The 24975-nt window shown below is 35.1% G+C and overlaps 1 protein-coding gene across 2 annotated transcripts in view; it reads left to right on the forward strand.

Moving 5' to 3' along the window:
• The window catches only part of LOC149937220 (salivary peroxidase/catechol oxidase-like), a 44813-nt gene that overhangs the window by 11452 nt on the left and 8386 nt on the right, over positions 1-24975 (forward strand). For both annotated transcript variants that reach the window (XM_090181407.1, XM_090181408.1), the window contains exons 3-11: positions 2234-2428; positions 3208-3369; positions 5431-5529; positions 7487-7600; positions 8807-9024; positions 13670-13927; positions 14177-14376; positions 15619-15803; positions 18382-18472. In XM_090181407.1, coding sequence (XP_090037533.1) covers positions 2234-2428; positions 3208-3369; positions 5431-5529; positions 7487-7600; positions 8807-9024; positions 13670-13927; positions 14177-14376; positions 15619-15803; positions 18382-18472 — 1522 coding nt within the window. The remainder of the gene's footprint in view (positions 1-2233; positions 2429-3207; positions 3370-5430; positions 5530-7486; positions 7601-8806; positions 9025-13669; positions 13928-14176; positions 14377-15618; positions 15804-18381; positions 18473-24975) is intronic.

The raw sequence follows: 24975 nt of genomic DNA on the forward strand, positions 1-24975 counted from the left end.
GATGAATATTCAACTCTAATAATTTCCTTTGGTCCCCTCTTCAAAAGCAAAATACGGAACCAGGCGCGAAACAACATTTTGGATTAAGAGGGGTATAGTTTAAATATTGACTTTGGCGCCCCTCTTAATCGTTATTAAAATAAGCTATTGGTGCCTCTTTCCGATTTTATCGTACCATTTAATCCCACCAACCCCCCGCTGCTACGCCACTGTCCAGTCCAATCCCCCGACCATCATACGACACCAAGGGCCCCCAGCTAACAACCGTAGATGCTATTGGTGGATTGGAGACAGAATGATCGCATCTCACGCGGGAGACCGGGATTCAAGACTAGATGTCTTTAGGTAACGTTTTCATAAGTATATTTTTTTTTTTAAAAAAACCCTAACTGTTATAAAACTTTATATCCGTAGTAGTATTTTATAATACAAATAAACAAGTTTTACAAAATATTTTTTAATGAAAATGTTCACTGGAGGTAAGAGGATTCGATCCCCGGCTTCCGGCTTGATTGGAGAACGTGCTACCATTAAGTTAAAACTTCTATGAATTTCTAAGTTTTTGAGGAATTTAAAAATGTTTATGGCACTTTTTTAATTATGAAACCGGTGTTTCCCTTTTACAATAGCAATATGACTGTTTAAATAATATGTATCTAATAGGGTTACAATTTGTAAACGGATTGTGGTCCCCCTCCACGCACAAGCTTATGTTAAAATGGGGGAGATGAAGATGTATACGACATGAAAATATGTAACGAATAAAGCATCAATAAATAAATATTATTAATATTATTATTATTATTATTATCAACCTCTAAATGTGCCTTTATGAATCGGTATACCAATGCCTTACATTAACGAAGTTGCGTTGGTCTCATGGGTGTTAAAAATATACCCAACTTAGACAAATAATTAATAAGATTTAAGAGTTCTAATAGCAAAGAAATTTCAAGAGTTAAAAAAAGCTTGAAACAATGATTAAAAAGATATCACAGAACATAGAAAAACTAAAACTAATTGGAAATTATAAAAGCTCCATGAAGTAGAATTAAAAAGCTTCAAATGAAGTTGGGGGATCCTTTTTAAGCAAAACATGATACATTTCAAGATGTATCTTATGAAAGAAGTGATTATGAGCCATTCTCTAGTTGAGTAATGAAACAACTCGGTTCTTTCAGGGCATGAGGACCTACCTATGTGTTTCTTTTACGTAACGTTAGATGTATTTGCAGGAAACATCTTCAACATCCTTAATATTTATCATAACATAGGTAGATCAATCATTTCTTTTATTTGTTTATTAGACTTTGGAATCCTCACACAATTGTCCACTTTTTTGACACTCTTGAAATTTTCCTCTTATTTCTGCGATAACAATTCAAAAGAAATTAGCTTATTCAATTTTTAGACAATGGCTGACTTCATATTTTTCCCCGATTTTCAATTATTTTAAGGTCACTGGTCTGTAAATATTGCGATTGTTGTTCAATATGGCTAGAGCAACTCTCACTTTAAAAATCCCATACAAGTTTGGGTTATTAATGTTATAGGTAAACTCACGGTAAATTTAATATGTACGTAGCATATTTCAAAATTAAACCATGATATTCCTAAATTTTAAAATATAATTATTAGGAGTTAAAATTAAAATTATTTATAAACAACAAACCTTATGAAAATTCCGATTCAATTCGATTGCTTATTATTCGGGCTTTAGAATCAAATTTTCAACGATTTACCGTAGTTAGAATCGAGTTATTGGATTTAGTAATTAATACGTCTAAAAACTGGTTGGAGTTATAAATTTCAGATTCAAAATAATTTGTTCAGCGATAATTTAAATAGTCCAAAAACATTTTTATATTCCATCTACCATGACACCATAACGCGAGAACATCATCCACACAACGCTCCCAAAAATCAATTTTAAAAGGGGAGTAAAGTAATCAGCTAGGCTAATACCCAAGGCACCACCCTAGGCCTAAGTCATCGAGCGACTTTTAAAGCCTTTTAATTCAGGTGGCCGGGTTACAATGCGTAGGAGGGTGGTGGCAAGCCCTGCAAGCCACGCGAGCCAACAGCTCCCTACACTAACTATTACCGAGCCATTGATCGAGCTTGTGGACGTATTTATCTGATTTCAATTACCAATATCTTTACTTTAAAATGCTAGATCCAGTAGAGCGAGTGTGTTGACTGATTTTAACGTATAACGCCACCATTTTCATAGGTAAAATATGCCCGAGAGAAGCTAAAAAGGGGACCAAGGCTTTGCCACTTGCCCGAGAACTGAGTCTGAATATCTTGTACAAGCCAGACAAGCCGGACGACGAAAATGATTTGTCTGAAATCCACATTTATATTGGCATGTTTCTCGCTCACGACTTCGCGCTTTCATATCCAACCGACACCCCCAGTGTTGCCTGTAAGTATATACGCTATAAACGCAAATTCGCTTAGTGGGAAATCCTTCGCGTTAATGCTTTTATTTTCAAGTTTAAGACGAGAAGGAATACTGATTAACAAATCAAAATTTGTAACAATTTGTTTTACGATTTTTCATGTAAGAACCATTGGCACTTTTTTTTCGGCATAATAAGATGGTCTAAAATTTTCTGGGTTTAAGGCTTTCATTTTTATCAAGTAAGAGTACGGGTATTTAAAACGTGACGTTACCGATGACAAAAGATCTGATCTCTTGTCAAATGTATATAGAACTACGAAAGTCGCAGACTCGCAGCCTACCTTTTACAAAACTATCAGGTCCGGTGTCTTAAGCATTCATTAACTGACGCACAATCGAAAGCTAAGGATTGTTTCGTCTAGCTTTGATAATCATGGATCACATCAACTTCAAAAGCGCATAAGTCGTTAATTCTGGCAAAAAAACAGCAACTTTAATGCTAAATATTTTGTATTTATATCCCTGATACATTTCTTCTTTTGTATTTCATTTTTGTCATCTAAAATTTCATTGTCGCTAATCTATTACTTTTACAACTTTCATACAAACCTCATTTCTCACTTTATATTTGGGAATTATTATGTTTTATAAGTCCTAAATATCTAATAAGTATCTCACAAGCATTAAATCAGAGTTGTGGGCCTTTTCTGAACTGACACTTTTGGATGAAAGATTTACTTAATACCTAAACACTATATATGTATTTTATTGCCCTAACAAAAAGATATCTTTTTTCGTAGATCCTTGTCCAGGCAGAACGTCCCGGTGTCCATTGCACGAACTGTTTATTGGAGACCATGACAAATACTTCAACGCAACTTGCGTCGAGATTGCCATCAACAAAGGAATTTACTGCGACGGTTCGAACCAAAAAGATTGCGGCTGCACGACGTGCACTAAAGGTAAAAAATTCTGCATTCACGACCAAAAGGAGAATGTGAAATCCAGGAATTTCAATATTAGATTCTGAAATTACGCGTAAATCACCAACGTTTAAGAGTCTAATAGGTTTTTGTGATATCCGCGGGGCTAAACTTACGGATAATCAACGTGTGATTATTGAACAAAATAGTTCTAAACATGAATATAAAATACCTCGCACGGTGTATCTGTTGTACAAAAGTCGATTCCTTTAGAAAATCCCTTAGCAGTTTTAGTAAATCTAAATTACGTCTACAGATAAGTAGTAGAAAACGGTTTAAATCAATTTGAATCGATATCAAGGCAAAGTGTGAAGGCAACTTAAGGTTACTATTGACTCTTATTACTCGTTAGATAATGTTAGCTTACGCCATGAGTACTCATGTACAAGTCATTAAATTAAGCTTGGTGTTTTAAAATTTTCTAGGATTGCTGTTACTGGGAGAGCTAATTTTACGTAATGTTGCCTACTGAATAATTATATTAAGGGTTTTTTAAATCAGTTTTAGAGTGTTTACTAAACACGCTCCTTCATTTGTAGTTTGCGGATTTAAAATTTATTAGTGTGAAAGGAAGATACAGTTTTAATTTAAAGGTTATTTTTTCAATCATTCAGTCCAACTTCAAAGGTGATTATCGAGAGAGTGAATAACATTTAACAAATTATAGAGATAACTAAGCTCGCTTTGGACGTTAAATCGACTCAACCTGGAAAATTTGGAGAAATGGACCCAGAGCTCCGAAACACCGTTTGCAAATGGTGGTTCCTATTTCCTTGGCTTCAAAATCCACCCACCGAACGTGTTAGTGTTTTAAAGCTTTTGGGGTTGTACCCCTTTTTACATGAGTGGAAATGAGTCCTCTTTTTTTTTACAATAGTCTAGAATGATAAATATTTTGTTACTTGTGATTATGAACCATTCCATACGGGGCCGTTGCCAAGGATGGACGACCATTAGGATGAATAAAAACGTGGATGGAAAATGTTTCTTATTGGAGCAGTCGTAGGCTGGAAACGGCGTTCGCTGGAACTACATAGCGTTGAATAGGAAGTACCGGCGTATTCTTAAAATGTTGTCAGCTACCAGCGGAATCGAGTGGAAATGGCGTAGGATGGACAATACGTTAGATGGACACAGAGTGGGATAGAAATTTAACTTGGCCCTGAAAAAAATAAGTAGGTGGATTCCTACCACGCTAGCTGGAATCAGCGTAAGATCTGTCACAGCATTGAAGCATCACTAGTTTAAGTTTAGTGGTTCCGATGTCAATAGGTACGATTTAATTAGTTACGATGTCAGTAGGTGGGATTTGTATATTAATGCACGAGTATACTAAAGAATAGGGTTGGGGGCCATACGCGCCGTGTTCATCCAACGCATTGTCCATCTTACGCCGTTTCCACTTGATTGAGTTTGCATCTTACTCCGTTTCCAGACAACGTGGGTTCAACGAATGTCTTTTTCAAATTTTGGGGGCTCGAGCGAGTGCACTTGCCATTCAAAGTAAGTTCCAACGAACAGCATTCCCACCCATCGCTTATGCTATATTCATCCCAATGCGACCATTTCATGCATTTTAGTTTAATCTTTCATTTTACGACATTTAATTTAATTTTAGGAAATTAACATTGCACATTTCTCTTTTTACCTAAAAACTGAGGCAAAATAGTTACAAAACGGGTTTTGAAATTTGAAATATGAGATATTAAGATTGGGATCATAACAGTAAATAATTAAGAAAACCAAGCTACAAATTTCGTTGATTTTACTACTTTCTAACGAAAACTCAAAAACTCGCCGGTCTACTCGGAGCACTTCGCTTCATTGTTGACTTTTCGAGCCCACCTAATGTAGGTATGAGCTCTGGAAGTAAGTTGACTTCTTCCAATTTAGCTAAATAAACGCCTTTTTCCAAGGGATATACACTGTTTATTCTTCTAAGATTCTCGAAAATAATTTTCAAAAACGTCCCAGTGGAATTCTTATGAAAAACACACTTTGTATAACCGAAATATCACAATAATCAATATTCCCTTGTAGGGCAATTCCAACATCAAAACTTCATGACTTCGGCTATTGACTTATCCAACATCTACGCAATAGACCGCAAAAGAAACCAAGAAGTCCGAGTGCAAGGAAGTAAGTCATTTCTATGGTCCAATTAATAGAAAAAGTGAAAGGAGGAGCAAACATTCGTGACAAGCATAAGTGAATAAACGTAGCAACAGTTCCCAATTTCATTGGTTGTGACTTTCATTATTGGCTGGAAAAAGTGAGTTTGCATTGTCAGATATTTTTCTGTCAATAGAAATTTGGAACCGTTGCTACGTTACTCGCAAAGAGGTTACTATAGGAGCTTTACTCGTGACTTTCTTGTTTATACTCTCACCAAATAAAATAATTATTAATCCTTTTGCTTTGATCGAGCAATTTCAAGCGATATATTCAAGCAACGTTCGCCAGGCGTTAGAAATTCTTATGTGCGCCAGTTGTACTCCTAATTCAAATCAACTAGCCTAAAAATGTCCTCCATTTTGTGAATTCTTTGGTTTTTCATAGCCACATACCAGGAACCTTTTATATTTGAAAGGTTTTGTTCTGAAAAGTTCACAAATCAAAACGCCTTACGCCACACAAAATGTTTTAGTAAAGACCGCAGAAGATAAATAGTGACTGCCGTATTGTAATCAAATTTAAGTCCCGGTTCTCGATAAAATTTTGTAGATTGACTGAATTGCCAAATAATGAATACTTGGTACAGATGACGGTGCAGACGGGAAAATATGACTTAAGGGAGTTAAGGTTAATCCTACCCTCAAATATTTTTCGTATAACTTTTTTATGACTGTTTGTTGTTTTTATCGCCAATTGGCGTGTTTGTTACAAGAATTCATGGTTTCAAAAATAAAATGGGACTTTGAAATTCTTGTTTAATAATCCGTGAATACATGAGAGTGAGTGGTACCTAGGAGCAACAAACACAAAGAGAACGCAGCTAGCCTTTAAACACGCTAACGTAGTGTTGTGTACAAATTTCATTGGACGCTGAATCATGCGGCCATGGCTGAAAGTTTTCCCCTTCCGACGGCAGCAGGCGATAATGCGTTAAGCCGAGGGGGAATTAACTTGGTGTACACTCGTTAGGTAATCCCTCGGGTAATTCCAGGATAAAATAGTAATCCAAGGTAATTTGTGAAATCTCAAGTAATATCCGTAATTCAAAAATAATCTCAAGTAATATCCGTTATTCAAAAATAATCTCAAGTAATATCCGTTATTCAAAAATAATCTCAAGTAATATCCGTAATTCTGCTACCTTTTGGTGGAACCAGTTCTGCCTTGAACAATCAAATGTAGCCCGTATTCCCAATATTTTGAAGGAAATTGAAATATTGGGGGTAAAATAGGTACGTGACGACAAAAAGAAACGTAATATCAGAAATCTAAATGAATCTTGCGTAATATCAGTAATCTTACGTAATCTCTAGTAATGTTGCGTTATATCAGTAATCTCACGTAATCTCTAGTAATGTCGCGTTATATCAGTAATCTCACGTAATCTCGAGTAATGTCGCGTTATATCAGTAATTTCACGTAATCTCTAGTAATGTCGCGTTATATCAATAATCTCACGTAATCTCTAGTAATGTCGCGTTATATCAGTAATTTCCAGTTATCTCGTGTAATCTCTAGTTATCTTCAGTAATCTCGTGTAATCTCTAGTAATCTTCAGTAATTTCGCGTAATCTCATTACAATATCTAATAATATTATTTGGATTACTGGAAGTAATCCCGCGTAATTTTTGGTTATCTGTAATTTTTTTTAAGTAATCTCTTGAAATATGTAATGTGGTGTTAAGCCAATGAAAAATGTACACAAGAAAATGCACGACTTTTGACGGGTTACGTTCTCCTTGTGTGGGGTGCTATGTTTGTTGCTCCTAGGTGGCCCCAAGTTTAGTCTACTCAGGCCGACCTTTTATTTCTCTTTGGGGAAAGACTCAAGCCCATAAATACTTAATCTCAAGGATCTCCACGTTTTATAAATATTTATTCCTTATTAACATAATGACAAGTAATTATATTTATATCCAGGTCCCAAATTAAAAACGACCAAGGATGATCTGATACCAATTTCTTCGAGAATGGATACATCCCCCTTTCCTTGTCGACAACCGAATGGCTCACCCGGACCGTGTTTGGAGACTGGTTAGTGAAGCTTTAAATTTGGCTCATTTCGTTCTACAGTTGAAATAAATAACTATTACATGAAAGTATACGTTTAACCTCTAATAACTTAAATATCGTGGTATTGTCGTAAGGGCAAAGATGAGCAACAGGTTTAAACCGGTGGCGCACCTACGGAAGGGGCAAGGCCACCAGGCCCCTACAGATCTTACGGAATGCCAGTTTTTATAAACATTTTTTTTTATTGACCCACGAACCAACCTTTTCAAGATAACGGTGTGCATGCTGATATTATAATTTTAGAGGAAATCTAAAATGATCTTGTATAGTACGAGAGGAAGATAAATCTTGAGTTCATAAAATGCAAAGTTATTTTACACTTCCATTTGAAAAAGTGCTACCTACTACCTAGGTACGGGGAAATTTTTAGATCACTATCTTTAAAGATGACTAGGCTGAAACCTAGTCAGCCGAGGGGTCCGTCACTTAATTAAAATGTGTACAAGATTCGGAATCAAGGAATCTTAGAGTTGATTCTTATTGATTCCAAACATTCGTGATTCCATCTGGATTCCGGGATTCCATGAAGATTCCGTGATTCTACGTTGATTCCGCGATTCTATTACGATTCTATGATTTCGCACTGATTAAGTGATTCCGTGATTCCACACTGATTTGGTATGATTCCATGATTTGGATATGATTCTAGATTCCAGCATGATTTGGTATGATTCCATGATTTGGCTTTGATTCCACAATTCGGGGATGATTCCTGATTCTAGAGGTGATTCCAGGATTCGAAGTTACTTCGACTATGATTCCGTGATTCGAAGTTGATTCCCTGATGATTCCATGATTCGCACACGATTTTTTGATTTTGAAAAATTTATTTATGATTCCCACCTAGATTCCTGCGATTCGGAATCAAGCAATCAGGGTCTGTACATGATTCCTTGACGTGACGGACCCCTCGCTAGCAGCCCACCAAGAGCAAAGGCCCATGCATCACAAGGGAGAGGGGATTGCCGAGAGGCCCAAAGAAGAATGAGCCTAGGGGCCCTCCCATACGCTAATGCGGCACGGCATTGTGAAACACATGAAAATATTTTGTGCTGTCTTAGATGAAACGCTGTCTACTGCACTAGTCAAATTTTTATTTCACAAATTAATTTAGGTAAATTTGCACGATTCTAAGCTGATATTAATACTGATCGTTTTCGTTTACAGCTGACGCACTCGGAAATATTTCGCCGAATTTAGAAGTTGTTCATACCTATTTCATTCGTTTTCACAATTACCTCGTCGATAATTTGAAAGATATTTTCACTGATCAAGAAACCCTGTTCGAAGAAGCTCGTAGAATCAACATCGCCGTTTGGCAGCAGATCGTTTATCGAGAATACCTTCCGACAATATTTGGATCGTGCATGAGCGAAGACTTAAAGGTAAATGCCTTACAGTGCACCTCCGAAACTCCGTCCAGGGTCACGCTTTCTAATCAATCTTGGAAAACAAGGACAGTGCCGTGTCTAGGGGTCAGAGTGCCCCTGCCAAAATAGAATATGCATTCCTTTACTATAAAATTTATATTAGTTAGAACTGTTTAATATCAACAATTTTCATACTTTAAGGAAGCAAAGTCTTTATTTATCCTCTTGAACTCTTTTTTGGAATCCGAAAGTGTTTTTGACAACACAAAGTTTATTTTCTCTATGTAATTTAACATGGGAAAATTATCCTTGTAACCAATTTCAGCGAATTTGTTAAGCTTACTTCATTTTAAACCAATTATTTGGTATTTACTCAAATTAACTTATCTTACCGTATTTTACTCGCATTTATCAGAAGTTATTCCTGTTATCCAAAAATTACCCAATTAACCCACTTCAGCTAACTTTGCCAATTTGGTCGAATGGACCTAAATTAACTTGGATTTAGAAAATTTTATTAGCTTTTATACACATTCTTACCCGGATTTACTAGCATTTACCATAATTTGCTCTATAAAAGAGTAAATTATGGTAAATAGAGCCTCTTTTAATCCCAAAATTAGGTGAATTTACCCAAAAATAGTCTGTCTTACCAAAGATACGTGAAATCATAGTTTTATATTTTAAATATAAATGTCAGTTCTTTAAATTTCTAACATTTTATAGTTTATTTCTTTTTAAATTAAATACATAAGAAGTTGTCAAGCCAAAATATACCTCTCCTCGTTTCCCTTGGGCGTTTTAACTAGTGGATACGGCACTCAACGCAAAACGAAATCCCGGTCCTATCCCAACCACCATATTTTTTTAATATAATTATAATAAATGTGAATCAAATGTTCATTAAAGATTTGTAATTCAATTCTTCGATGTAAAAGTCAACGGCTTAGCGTTGAAATATGACCTGGCCACGACGTTATTTTAAATTAAATCAATTAATTTTAATTTAATTTATAAATAATAGAGAAAAACCAAAAACACCTTACCGTTAACAATTCCCGGCTTATAACGCACACAAAAAATCATTAACTAAATAGTGAAGGCTAAACGACAGCGCGTATATAAATAAAAATAAAACCAATTTAACCAAATGAAAATTTATCAACCATTTAAAGCCGATAGGAAAACACGTAAAATAATTTAGGAAGTTACAAGTAAGGTAAGCAAATTGAAAAGGCATAGGAGCGCGTTGAAATTATTTTCATAAATGGACACTTGAAAAGTAAATACCGATTACGTCACGGCGTCCTGGTGGAGAATAGACAAAAACTAACTATGTAGACCACCCAGGAATTCTACCCTTTATCCCTCTTATATCTGCCGACCGCGCTAAAGCAAGATTTGACCTTCATAATTTCTTACGTAAAAAATACTTTATTAACTATTAATATTTTCTTCCACTTAAGCTAAGTTTCTAATTTTAATGAAGCGTTACATGTATCACTGGTTCTGTTGTAGAAAGCTCACCTGTCATGCAGGAGGGCTAAATGACACCAATCCCTGTAGCACATGAAGTCGTTTTAGGGTCGGGGTACGATCGAAAAGTCGCTTTATAGTCGACGACCAAATGCCGACCTAAAAACGTCCGAATGTTTTTCGACACTTAAACCGTAAATCCTTTTTTGGGACTACTTATGGTCGGTATGCCAACCATTATCCGACTTAAAATAGACCTTACATTTAATTATTACCCCTGTGGCACAAAGGGTCGATTTAAGGTCGCGCTTTGCCAATTAATCGCTCAAAACTGTGAAACTTTGGCGATTTAATAAAACAAATTGAAATATTTTTAAAATAACTTCCTTTCTGTATTATATTTTTTCAAAAAAGATAATATATTCAATCTGAGAATGTTTTCTTATTAAAAATATCTCACCTCAAGTAGGTTACATTCATATAGCTAAATATGTTAGGCTAAGATATTATTAATGAAGATTTAGGCCCCAAGAAACTCTAGAACTCTGTATTCTAGATTCAAGAGATTTCCGATTGACGGAAATAAACTCATTGTTTCACTCGCGTTCATGGGACTTGACCAATTACATACATATGTATATAGCTATTTCTTATAGCTATATTTACGGTTTTGTTGGTCATGTTCAGTCACTTAAAATATCAAAAAGTAAGTCGTAAGACGGGATGACGTCGTTTCGGAGTCGGTTCTTAGGTCTAATAAATGGCGGTAAAGAGTCGACGTTTTGTAGGCGGCCGACGGTCGGCCGACTCTTTTACCCCTAGGACATTTGGACCCAAAATCCAAAGGTCGGCCGACCGTTGGCCGACTTTAGTGTTCAGTACCTTTTGCCGAAGTCGGCCCGACTCTAATTTGCTACATAGGAAGACGTATACCGTAAACATTTGGAGGAAACCCTGCCATTTGGACGTTGAGACGTTAACCGTAAACCTCAGCATTCGGTCCGTCACAAAAGTCAATAACTAGTAGAAGTTGGAGAGTAGCTACCTAGTACATACAAAACACAAACCCACTTATCATTCAAGAACACGATACGAACAAACACACGACACAATACACAAATCGTACACGAATAGTATACGAGAAACCACACGAAAAAGCACAATACACACGAATAGATATCGTATCCAATGAACAATGCGCTTCCGTATTTCCATAACCACATAACTATGTACATAAACCGCAAAAAAGAGATACGTGGCTTTGGAAATAAAGGTGTTTTAGATAACGTTTAACCAAGAATGTATTGAAGTTACTGAGAATATTGGACTACAGGATTCTGATTCCCATCATCGCAGCCTTTGTAGCTTAAATTCGTCCGCTTTCCCATTCAAGTTTGCTATATGGTATGAATTTGAATTCGCCTTAAATGCAGACGAACTTTCTCCACAAAAGCTGTGAGGATGGTATATGGGGTTAATGCTATGCTGAAATATTCTTAGTAACTTCAATACATTCTTGGTTTAACAAAGCCCCAAAAACTGCACTCATAATTTTCGGGGGGCGCCAATGCCTTGATACTAAAAATCGTAATTTTTAACTCCCACTGATGAAATTGGTAAATATACAGAAATTTACTTTATTTTGTTATTATTTTAAATTATGAATTTCGATTTCGTTGAAAACAGAATATTTTATTAAAAATATATAAATTCATTTTAATTAGAAAAATACCGGTAACCGATGTTATGTGTTACTTTTTAATATAATTAAAGAAGCTTTCCTGACTTGTTATTAAGGATAAAGCTTTCGTTTGTTACATTTCGTGATCAAGCAGGTTACGCGAAGAAGAAAGAGTAATTGGGCGTTACTACAACAATGGTAAAAATCCCAAAGCACTAAAGTTTATAGCCACGGTCACACGACCAACTAAATTGGTTCATTACAGCGTTTAAAAATAGCTATCGAAAACGGTTGCAATGGTTGTTTATTTTAAGTAGATAACTCTAGCCTATAAAACTACTAGTAATCGTGAAGCATGAACCGCACGCAGTCCTATGGACGTTTAACCAATGTTATAGAATTTTTTTGGGGTCGGTCATGCTGGGGATGCTCAAGTATTCAATTGGGGGCGCTTAGCTTCCCTCAGCGCCCCCTTCGTATAGGCCTGGTTGCAAAACCACGACGATACCAACGCTGACACCAACAATTTCAGCTACCTATTAAATTGCAATTTTGTAATCAGGTTTTAAATTTATTATTTTAATATTTAAACTCCAAATACTTTTTGGAGGTCACTCACAGATTCCTTTATTCGTCAAACTTTAATCAGATAAACTTTATGTGAGAATTACATATTGAACACATTTGTAGCTCGCTCGTGGGTGTGGCTTGCTTTCGTTGATAATGTAACGCGTGTAGGTCTGGTGATTATTTCGCCACGTGATCTGTGATGCGAAATAATGTCAGGGTGGCCGATTCGAGGCGGGGCTTAGCTACGACGTATGCTTTTGAAGCTACGAGCAAGCACACAGTATGAGAAAATGTTGCCTTCGTCTGTATGACCTATGGAGTGACAAATAACCCGAATTCAAAGTATTGGTCCAGTCAATCTGGCGCTTCTTTCCAATTGGATTATTTTACTTCGTGTTTTGAAGAGCGGACTGAGAATATGAATAATACCAGTATGTAAGATCATGGTGCCATATGAAAGTACATTTGGATGTGTTGCTCTTTTTCAAATCTGCATTTTGGAAAGGAGGTTTTGCTAAGCAGATTTTTGCGCCCTAGCCAAAAGGCATCACTGTCGTTACGAATGTAATGCTAGTATCTTATTGAAAAGTATAAAGTATTACCACATTTCTAGATTTGCTCTTGCACTGTTAGATAAAAATTAAAATATTGGTGCTTAAACTTTATAACAAAGCGTCCAATCGACACCAGAAACTGAATCAAAATTGTTCAAACGGCAATGTGCAGCTGTAAATGATGCAATTGAAATGCACGAACAATGTGATTTTAATGCAAAGATTTACTCAGTCAGGTTTTTTCGATATCTGTACAGCTGTTTTTCAAAATAAAATGGGGAAAACCACCTTTTTCCTTGAGAAAACATATTTTAGAGATTTTTGCTTGGGCCCATGTAGTAGATAAATTATCTATTTAAACATGTTTGTTTAATTTTAGGTTCCATCGACCAATTACAAATACGACCCAAATATCGATTTTACAGTGACCAAAGAATTCATCACTGGTGCCTTCCGATTTGGCCATACCCAGCCCAAGAACTTTGCCACTGTTGGCTATAACAATGAACTTTTGTCCCTTGGTTCAACGTATTCGCTAACGCCATATCAAACATTGGGGCCTAATGTAATTGATAAGATGACATACGGAATGTTAAAAGACCATGCCAAGACAAGTGACCGCTTCTATGTGGAACAGGTGAGATACTCAAATCATTTAGAACTGCCTCGTGAAAGAGTGATACATTTGGTTAAAAGAACATAACAATAAATAAGATATTTACATCTTTTAAACGATTTAATATTAACCTTAGTATGATAAAATAAAATATACTGCTAGATTGGTCACACCACTAGCGGCGATTCGGCGAACCTTCCTTCTTAGATCCCCATTGAATTAGACTAAAAGTGAAGACGTAAAAATATTAACATGTGATTTGTTCTGCAGATTGTAAACAACTTCACGTTCAGCGTCCTCAAACAGCCGAGTGATTTGGCATCTATTGACGTCGAGAGGACCCGCTTACACGGATTGGCAACATACAAGGAAATACGGAAATACGTCTCCTCATCAGCGCCTGAGACCTTCGAAGACTTAAAGAACCTTATTCCCGTGGACGTAGTTGAAAAACTAAATCAAGCTTACGGGTATGCGCACGTTGGTCATTGGTTTATGGGGAGGAAGATTTTAGGTTAGGAAAAATCACGTCGATTCTGTGTAGGCAATTTAATGTATGAGAATCGGAAAAACATAGGTTGATTTCAAAAATCGAAATATTCGCGCCACAAATTCCTAATTTTAATGGTTGAATTATTTGTTTTCGATTTGCTTTTGCGTCTAAAATATATATGGCCAAAGAAAGAAGGCACTTCAGGAAATTTAAAATATTTGGCGCGAATATATTTTTATTTTTAAATTGATATAATTACATCGGGAAAACTCAATCAGGAGCTACGCCGGCTTAGAGTAACGGCTGGTACCGGCTTTCGGAAACTTGTCTACTCAAATGAAACTACGTTGTAAATCTTGAAACTTTTAATTTAATTTTAAATAATAATTTTAAGTTTTATAATATTAGGTTGTCTTGTTGTTTCAATTTGTAAAACTATAAATTGTTTCCAATTTTATCCTAGCTCCGCATGTGGGAATCTCGTCAAGCGTAATTATATTTATTTTAAACGTCTTCCCCAAGATGACACTTTTGCATTTGGAAACGAGGGCTTCTCACCTGATAATAAAAAATTTGACGACCTTTCCCACAACATAAAGACAAGGAATTATGAGATAAACATACAATAATATCAGTAAAAGATTTTAAATATTTTATTCAGAATTTTCAAAAAGGCAATTTTTTAAGTTCCGATGACCTTGGGTAACAATTTACAGACTCAGGGGCGTACCGAAGGGGTCGGATTGGGGGGTTGAGACGTTGATTTCGCTATTATATCCCAGATTTTCCCGAGTCTTAAGGGGGTGGTGCTGGCGAAAAATTAATCCGGTAAAAATTTCGAAGGGAGGGGGTGTTTGTGATACACTCAGTGAAAACTCAAAGGTAGAACACACTTTCAATTTGTCAACTAGCTCTAGATTTCCTAACTTTTTCAAGCTTCGGGGGAGTCTCCCCTCCTGGGGACGCCTCGATTGTAATCGACTGCCTTGTCATTTAGCTAAATTCGTCATTTTCGGTGAATGTGCCATTAGTAAAGGACAAATGGGTGTGCCGATATTACGGTGTACTAAATATGAATCTAATCTAAAACTATCGAACAGCAAAACCTCATTGTCAACCTTTCCTGCTATTCTAATTTGGAGTTTAATATGAAAAAAATCGCAAGAGATTCGGAGACCACTTTCTATTTTGGCCATAAACATATTTGTGTTAATTGTAGAGACGACGGTCTGGAGAATGTGGACATGTTCGTGGCGGGTTTGGCGGAAAACAAAGAGCCCCGCTGCAAAGGAATCCTCTTCGGCGAGACATTCAGAATCATCATCGACGAACAGTTCCAGAAAGCCAAGTTCGGGGACAGATTCTGGTTCGAGAGAATGGATCAACCTTGGTCTTTCACAAAAGGTGAGTTAGTTGCAGTTAGGTCAACAGAACCTTATAATTTTCGCTGTTTATAGTTCTTCCTGCCAAACTCTTTTAGGTGCCTGCGACCCTTAATCTATAGGAATACTATAATCGTGTGTTAAATGAATATTGGGACTTTTTCCCGTCAAGGAATTGGATACTTCAAAAGCTGGCGATTTCGAATGTCAAAGCGCTATTGAAAATTAGTTATTTTAAGGCTTGTTTCGCGCTGATTTCATGATTTTCGGAGTGATATTTAGATTTCCAAATTTATTTTTCTGTGGATTGTAAGGGATTTTGACAACTGTAAGAGCCCTAGTAGTCCGAAAGGGTAATTTAAGTATATTCGTCACTTTTGATGGGATTAGTTTCCTACGCTGGTTAAACAACAAATATTTCACAAAGGAGCATTTATTTTGTTAAGTTTATCGCTGCCCATACTTGTACTTTGAAGTGGGAATGGCCAGATCCGAGTGGTTTAAGCTCGCAAGCAATGTCGGCGCTATGAGTCGCATTTGCCTATTTAATAAAGGGGTTAAGCAGTACACATAGGCTCGATTTCGGGCTCAACTTATGCATTTTCCGTAAGCTCGCTCTCAACTCGTATAGTGCTCCGCAATATTCGGGGGAGAAAGAGCCGGATATAAGCTGCCGGAACCGAGCCGGATTCCGGAGCCGGTTCCGCGTAAAATTTAAAATCTCAACACGAATGAGTACGCCGCCTGGTTGACAGACAACCAAAAGTAAAACCGAAAATAAAAGTTTACTTATCTGTAAACCGAAATTGGTGTTTCCATAAAATGAAAGTTACGAGCATAAGCTTTTTAGTACTTAATTGGCACGAGCGTTCCGCACGTGGCCTTAAAAATCTTTATCGACTCCAGTGCGTGCTTACTATCTTCTGTAGCTCACTAGTGACGTTAAAAATACATTAACACGTGACCTCCGTTATTTTATAGACACACTTATAGATCTTAAAAGAAATTGATTTGAACAACTTCAACGGTTACATTGTATAAATAGGCGCGCGCTGGTTCGTAAGAGATGATCGTATTGTTTAAGACAAATGCAGTTAAATATTGCTAAGCCCGCGTGATTTTATCAGAATGTGTAATTTAACGTGTGACGATAAAATATGTTAGAGATTCACGTGATTTGATTTAAAAAATCATTTCTATTAAAAGGCCACACCGGCGATTAAATTATTCGGCCCGAATTAAGTCATTGTAGCAAATACGACCAATGAAACGGAAGTTTTGATAAAAGGAAAATTTAAACTAATGATAGAGATAAACTAAGTCACTCTTCGACTTCTAAATTATTCACGGTTAACAGTAATGCAGCATATAATGATTGTTTAAAATTTCTAAGAATTGCATATAAAGACCGAATATACAGACGGAAAAAATACAACAAACAAACTTTGACGAAAAGTAAACATTATTAAACGCGAAGTAACTAAAATCCAAACGCTGTTTATTCGCTTAAAAATAATATTATGAAAATTACGTTGGAGTCTGTCTACTCTGAGTGGATCTGCTCCAGTGCCGGCTCTTCAATACCTAGCCGGAGCCGGAGCCGGGCCCGCAGAATGAGCCCGAGACCGTTCATTTATGTAAAGGGATCACCAATTTTCCAAATCAAGATATACTTTTCTTAAGATAATAAAATTAAGTTAAGTCTTGCGAAAACCGTTCATAATAGCAAACGTTAACTTTTTATGTCAACATTTTGTCTTAAAAAGGGTGCTACGGTTAAGTATGTCATACATTTTCGGGCGTGTTCTTTGGGTCATATTGAGTCAAAAATTGTCTATGGACATGGGTCCTAAATTGCTTGGTTTCAGAGTTTTAGGGCTGCAAAAACCGGGCCAGTAACGTGAAATTCCGTATTCCTTGTTGAACCCAATTGTTTCCATTTATTATTAATTTGATATTAAACGCTGAAGCGTAACACCCTCTATGTACTGAATTTTTCAGCTTTGAATTTCCGAACCACAATTAAAAAAATTAACATTTTCACAAACGAATCCTCTTTCGTAAGAAAGTATGGTTTATCCGACCAGCAAACTCGAAATATCGAAAGTACATTTCAATTTGGTGGGTCAAAGCTTTGAAAAAAAATTTATCTAAAATAAAAAAAGTTTTGTATTGTTTCCTTATTAGTAAAAGAACTGTTCAATTTGTAAATTTCCAAAGAATCGGAAAATATTTCATGGTATTGCCAGATTTGTGTTCAGAGGGAGGCTGAAAACAAAAAGCTTGAATGAGAAAGTTTTATAAGCCAATAAATAAGATAACCGAAATTCTCGATTTTATTGACTCTTACTCTCACGTAGCGTACTATTTAAAAGAAGTACTTGAAATGAAAACAAGTCCTTTGCCGCTTGGGAGGTATCAGAGATGGTATTTTCCAGATTTCCACCGTTCCTTCCGAGAACATTATGACACAAATGTTTCGAAAATATTTTCTTAAAGCTGTTCGTTTTCTCGTGTTCTTGCTTTATTGTGTAACGCTAAAATTATTTTATTTGCAATGAAGTCATGATTACGTTAATAAGGATTTATATTTGTTTTAGAGCAACTAGCAGTAATTCGAAAAACCACGCTGAGCGGAGTTCTTTGCGCTACTACCAACTTGAAAACAATACAAGCGGAAGCCTTAAAAATGCAAGTTTCAATATTTCATTTGTTTTTGTGGGTTTACTTTGGCAAAAATGATAAAAAGTTATTGAATCGGAAAATAAATTCTATAATTATAAACACCCCCTTTGTTTCTGAGGCTAATTTTCGAATCTCAGACCGTAACGCATTATGACCCTTATTACTCGAGAGAAAAGGGATGTCCTTCTGGTGAATGAGAATTTCATTCTCAATCACCGGAAGGACACAAAGAGCTTGGCTCCCGCCGTTCACCCGCGCCTCTCCCCCTCAATCACCAGAATTTCTAATCACCAGAATTTCTAATCACCAGAATTTCTAATCACCAGAATTTCTAATCACCAGAATTTCTAATCACCAGAATTTCTAATCACCAGATTCTCGTTCCTCCCTTAATCACCAGAATTTCTAATCACCAGATGCTTTCCCCCATCTCAATCACCAGAATTTCTAATCACCAGAATTTCTATTCACCAGATTCTCGTTCACGGGTTGCTTTCCCCCATCTCAATCACCAGAATTTCTAATCACCAGATTCTCCCGTTCACCGGTTGCTTTCCCCCAAACCCCATTCACTGGATACTTTATCTCTCGTTCACCAGCTCCTTTCCCCCATTGCTTTCACCCCTTCTAATCACCAGTTGCTTTCCCCCATCTCTAGGCAATAAAAACAACCATAATTGTTATCTCTCATACTATCGAACCCAATCGCTAGAAATTGGCTTTTTCCCCATTCGCTATAAATCGCAGCAGTTTGCCAGAATTAGTTTTATCTCTCCGAAATAATTAATGTACCCAAAATTGGACCGCCAGTTTATTATTCTTTTTAGGGGAATCTCTATGGGAGTTTAACATTACAATAAAGCTAAAAGGTCCAGTTTGGGGTACATTTGGTCCGAAATGGGGTACATAGGGCCGAAAATGGTGACTTTGGTCGTTTTTGGGGTACATTTGGTCCATTTTGGTCCATTTTTGGGTACATCCCTGCTTTCCCCCATCCCCATTCTCCAAAATTAGTTTTCCTCGCGCAGATATCTGGAGATTAGATTTTTACCCGTTTGCTTATCGCTTCAGAACTCCTTAATTTTCTAATCTCTAGGCAATAAAAACAAGTTATTTACATTTAATTTTTTATTTTAGAACTTTGTTTTACATGTTAGTAGGTACTATCAGATATTCCATTAGATGGTTATCTTGTACATTACACAATTAAAACAAATTAAAGTAGTTAAGTTTACAGGCATTTAAATGGGGTGAAACGATCTCCTGCAACTTAATTTAATTAAAAGTTCTAACTCACGTATTTGTAGTGTTTAGCAGCAGTATCGTCTTCTTCTTCTTCTTCAGGTACAGGTGAGATGTATTTGTCAGCGACCGTAGTTGCTTTTGGCGTCGGTGGAATGTCCCATTCTAGCGAGATGTACTTTTTTTTCCGATGGTGAATTATCCCTCGACGGACAGTGTGGAAAGAATCTGGCATGTTCCCATTCTGGTACGTCTCCTGATTCCCATCCTTCTAATACGCCGTGGCACTTGTAACATCGTACTTCATCGCCCCGCTGAATATAGTAGAATCCAGCCTTCGCTAGTTGCTCCTTAGTAACGTGGGGATTTTTCCAGTGACGAAAAGTTTCAAGTCGATACACTTCGATGTCCATAGCTGATCTAGACCAAATACGTTCTATAGTTTCAAATGATACATTCTCTAAGCCTACATTTACCCCTAAGTCTACTAAACCTAATTTTATCAATATGGTTTAATTTCTACGCTAAAATTCTCAATATAAACGCTTTTTTCAATATGCAAATTGTTTTAAATATGTCTAAAAATATAGTCTATTACAAAGAAAAAAATAGTTACTTACTTACTTTACGGGTAGAAATCCATTGTCGAGCTGTAGAAAAGACTGAGCGATCCGTCAGCAGGTCTTTACTCGTCAATGCGCCGTAGAGAAATGACGCATGGAAAATTAATTTATTCCTATCTTGTTGAGAATAATTCATCACGTGATCTAAACTTCAAATAACCCTCAAATTCTATTGGCTGTCTCTCTCTGACAGTTTAAACTGCCTCTAATGATTGACGACACATATTAACCCACTTGAGTATTTGGAAAAAACCCTTTGCTACTCGAAGGAGAGTTTTGGAAATACCACGTTGACGATATCAAAATCGAGCTCTCACTTGAAAATGTTTACGGAAAACAATCCTCTTGGAAAATTGAGTTACGTAGAAGATTGCTAAAAAATGGCTAAGTGTTATGTTTTTTTCAATAACGAGTCTTATTTTTTACATTTTAAAGTATTTATTAAGAGTGAAAAATCCCATGACTACACTGACGGCATATCTTAAGTGCCGGTTTAAAAAAAATCCATTGCTCAAAGTTCAGTTATCTTATTAAACGTGCGCGTGCACAGAAAAATGAACGAGTCACGTGATAGTAACTTAATTTCTACGCTAATCTTACCCCTACTAGGCCTAATTTCTGTCTAATACATTTCCAATATATATATATATATAAAAGAATGCCTAAAAATTTCATTTTAAATATAATAAAATAGCCTAGCTGATTATTATTATTATTATTATAACTTACTTTTCAGCGTGACCTTCAATGACTATTCCCAATGCTAAGACTCTTTATTGAGATAACGAAAACTTTTAGTATACTATTAATACCATTTTGCGAACTACAGTGAAAAAAGTTACAATTTTACGGTAGAAACGTTTTCAAAATACCATTCTCATTTTAAACGCTTTTTCAATAACTTAATTGTCTAAAATATATACTCTACAACAAAAACAAAATAGTAAATTACTTTCTACGCTAATCTTGGCCTAAAAAAAAGCAAAATACTAAATTTAATTTTTAACTCTAATTCAGATTCCTACCTGGTAAGCCTAAATTTGATATACTAAGTATAATATGCCTTAAAGTTCAAATACTGTCTAATACAATAAATATTCATGAAAAATTCTTACTTTGTATGTACAATGAACGCTCCAAAAGGCTGAAAATGTAACATGGGACAAGACAGAATTTCTACACAAACCTTTCCGATTGTATCGTCAAATAAAACAAAGTTCAGCTATCTTATCAATGGTACGCGCGCGCTCGCTCGGAAAAATGAACAAGTCACGTGAGAATCGGTACGTCACGAGCCCCTATGCATAAATGTTAGGGCGTCTTACTACCATTAGATCTAATCGCACTAGCACATTCTCGAAAAATAAACCAGTTCTTGGGAATAAGAGACGGTTTTTTTTATCAAAGATAAGCCAATTTATAGTTTATTGTATGAAAATATTAATTAATTCGGAAATATATTCGATGCTTACTGTTTTTTTTTATAAGAATACGCTGAAATACATTTTCCAATACGTAAAAAATTAAAGCTAGACCTAAAAACCTGTAAAGTGTAAATAGTTAAGACTAAATTTCTAACCCTAACCCATGAAAGTGCATTTTCCATAAATCATATCCTAACATGAATGCATTTGTTAAGAATACATGGTTTTTTTTAAAAAATACGCTAATTAATTTCGTAAAACAAGCATAGATTTTAGTTAGCCCTTCCTCCAAAATGTCCAATAGAGCTAGTACATTCTCGATAAATATACATGTTCTTGGGGGAATAAGAGACGTTTTTTATCAAAGTAAGCCAAGTTTAAAGCTTATTGTCATTGGTTCCATAACAAAAACCATATTGTAACGTGATAATGGCTGCTCACTAATCCCAATTCCATGTGAAACTCTTCCAGTTTCTTTAAGTTCCTTTTGAGTTACAAAATAGGGTTTTAGAAATAGATTTTTCCTATTTCATTAAATATAAGTATTAAAATTAGAATTGCTTCATTAAATTATGCATTTGTACTGTACTGTACACAATACCTGCATTTGAAATTGTATAACATAAAAACACAGTTTTTAAAAAAAATATATCAAGGTTTTCAATTCAGTTAAAAATAATTAAATTAGTTGTATTGTGTTTATATTTTTAACTTAATTGCATTGATGTTTTAAAAGCAAACCTCGGGCCTAAGAAACAGGCAAAGTGTAAATTGCTAAGACTAAATTTCTAACTCTAATAATGTGTAAATCAATTATACAATTATCTATTCATAAGTGTTAGAGACTTTATTACAATGAAATAAAAGCATGTAGAAATGTATATGTTATAAATTTAAGAAAACTCAAACATTCTGTTTTAAATCAACAATTTTATTATTCTTTCTTATCATTTTTTTTATACAACCATTTGTTTTTATATAGATAACCTGAGGACGGCTATAATATGAACATATACCTAAAAAAAAATCGGGAATTAAACAAAAACAACCTTAAGTTTACTATTTTTATATATTCACACGTCCTCAATTATGCAAATTTTATATAAACATTTCTACTATACATATTTCATAATTAATATTTACATAAATAATTATTTTTTATATAAAATCGTACAATTCTATCAGAACTTAAACCGGAAGATTCAGGCATATAATTTCCAAAAACACAAACTACATTTGGAGTACTAATATTTATACTCACACAATTATATTTCGTACTAACAATTTCACCATCTTTTAAACTTTCAAATACTGCCAAGTGTTCGTCGCATATTTTTGTACTTCTCAAGGTGTTAAAGAAAAAGTGGTTCACACCAGAGCAAACTTTTTTCAATTGAAAAAGCATTTCACTCCCCGAAACTGTCACTTGCTGACAATGTACAAAATTGGGCTTACGGGATTTCAAGTAATTTAACATCCACGATTTTCCTTCATTTCCATCTTTTCCTATTACAAATATTATTTTTCTGTCTGAGAGAATTAAATGTTCCAATAAACTTTTTTGCCATGGTCTAAGTTCTATATCTTTGTTTATTCGTTTAGGGGTTTTCATTTGTTCCACCCAAGCACTTGTCAAATTTCCAAAGAGATGCGATGGTAGTCCAGATCGAGCAACGGCTTCTGCGCGGACTCGTTGTTTATCAATTTCCGCTTCTACTTTGCCTAAGTTTACTTTGTGTGGGCTTATACTGCAACGTCTAATATGTCGACTCAGTTGTGATTTAAACGATTTATTGCACGTTGTACACGATGTACGTTTACATTTATGGGTTCTTAATCTATAGCTACGTATTCGTTTCTCGCAACTTGGACACTGAATATATTTGTTTCGACCCATTTTGAATATATTCAAAGGAGACAAACACGTACGTTTTACTCGAACCGAGTTTATTCATAAACTGTTATCGATTTTTGTGGGATCTCCGTATATAAAGTATAAAATGTGGGTTCTGAGGGTAGAAATAATATCAGCCCTATTTTGATTTTCTTCCAAATTAAGTGTTTCAGATAACGTTTACTTATTCAACACCTTCATTCCATTTTTTTTACATTAATTTGATATAACCTTGTATCTTCCAACAATTCAGTTTTATGCTATGTACAATTCCCTTATTCATTACATCATTCCAAATTTAGCCTAATTCATACACTGGCGTTGATCTTCTGAAATGGATATTCCAATAAAAACCTTTTCTTATATCATCGCTTCTAATTAATCTGAATGTTGTCAATATAAAAAACATCATATGCTTTATTTAAATATAAAGAATAAACACTGGTTAGGTTAAGGTTAGAGTGAAATGGAATAATTAAGTAAATAAGCATAAATTTTAGATCGCCTTTCCTCCAAAATATCTAATAGCTCTAGTACATTCTCGATAAATATACAAGTTCTTGTGAATAAGAGACGTTTTTTATCAAATAATCATAGACTAAAAACTTTGCTCAACGAAAAACTAAATAACGATAAATAATGTACAATTAATTTATTAAATAACGAGAAAATGTCTTATGGTAATAAAAAAAATAAAACAAGCGATTAATTAAAAGTAAATTATTATCAATTTGATGATTGTTTAAGGATATCGATTATGATCAATGTTTGTACTACAGTGTTCATATCCGAAATGAAGTTAAATGAAATAATTTCGTAAACAAGCATAAATGTTAGATCGCCCTTCCTCCAAAATGTCCAATAGAGCTAGTACATTCTCGATAAATATACATGTTCTTGGAGGAATAAGAGACGTTTTTTTTCAAAGTAAGCCAAGTTTAAAGCTTATTGTCATTGGTTCCATAACAAAAACCACATTATAACGTAATAATGGTTACCTCTATCTGTAAACTTATCAAGATAAGAAATGGCATATAACTAGATAATTATGTATTAATTTTTTAATTAGTTAAGAATCATTAATTTTAGTTGGTCTATATTTATTATGCAATAATAAAATATATTTATTTATTTTTCAAATTATTAAGGATATATTTAATCATAGACTAATGTTGACTTATAACCCTAACTTAATAATTTAAGCAATTCTTTCTCTCTCTCTCTCTCTCTCTCTCTCTCTCTCTCTCTTAAAGAAATCTTATTGTAATAAGCTTAAAAATTTAGGAATAAACTTATATTATAGGATGAAGAAAAGTCAATAGACAT

Source organism: Leiobunum rupestre, chromosome 7, assembly GCF_980474605.1.
Source record: "Leiobunum rupestre chromosome 7, qqLeiRupe1.1.hap1, whole genome shotgun sequence".
In the NCBI taxonomy this organism is placed as follows: domain Eukaryota; kingdom Metazoa; phylum Arthropoda; class Arachnida; order Opiliones; family Sclerosomatidae; genus Leiobunum; species Leiobunum rupestre.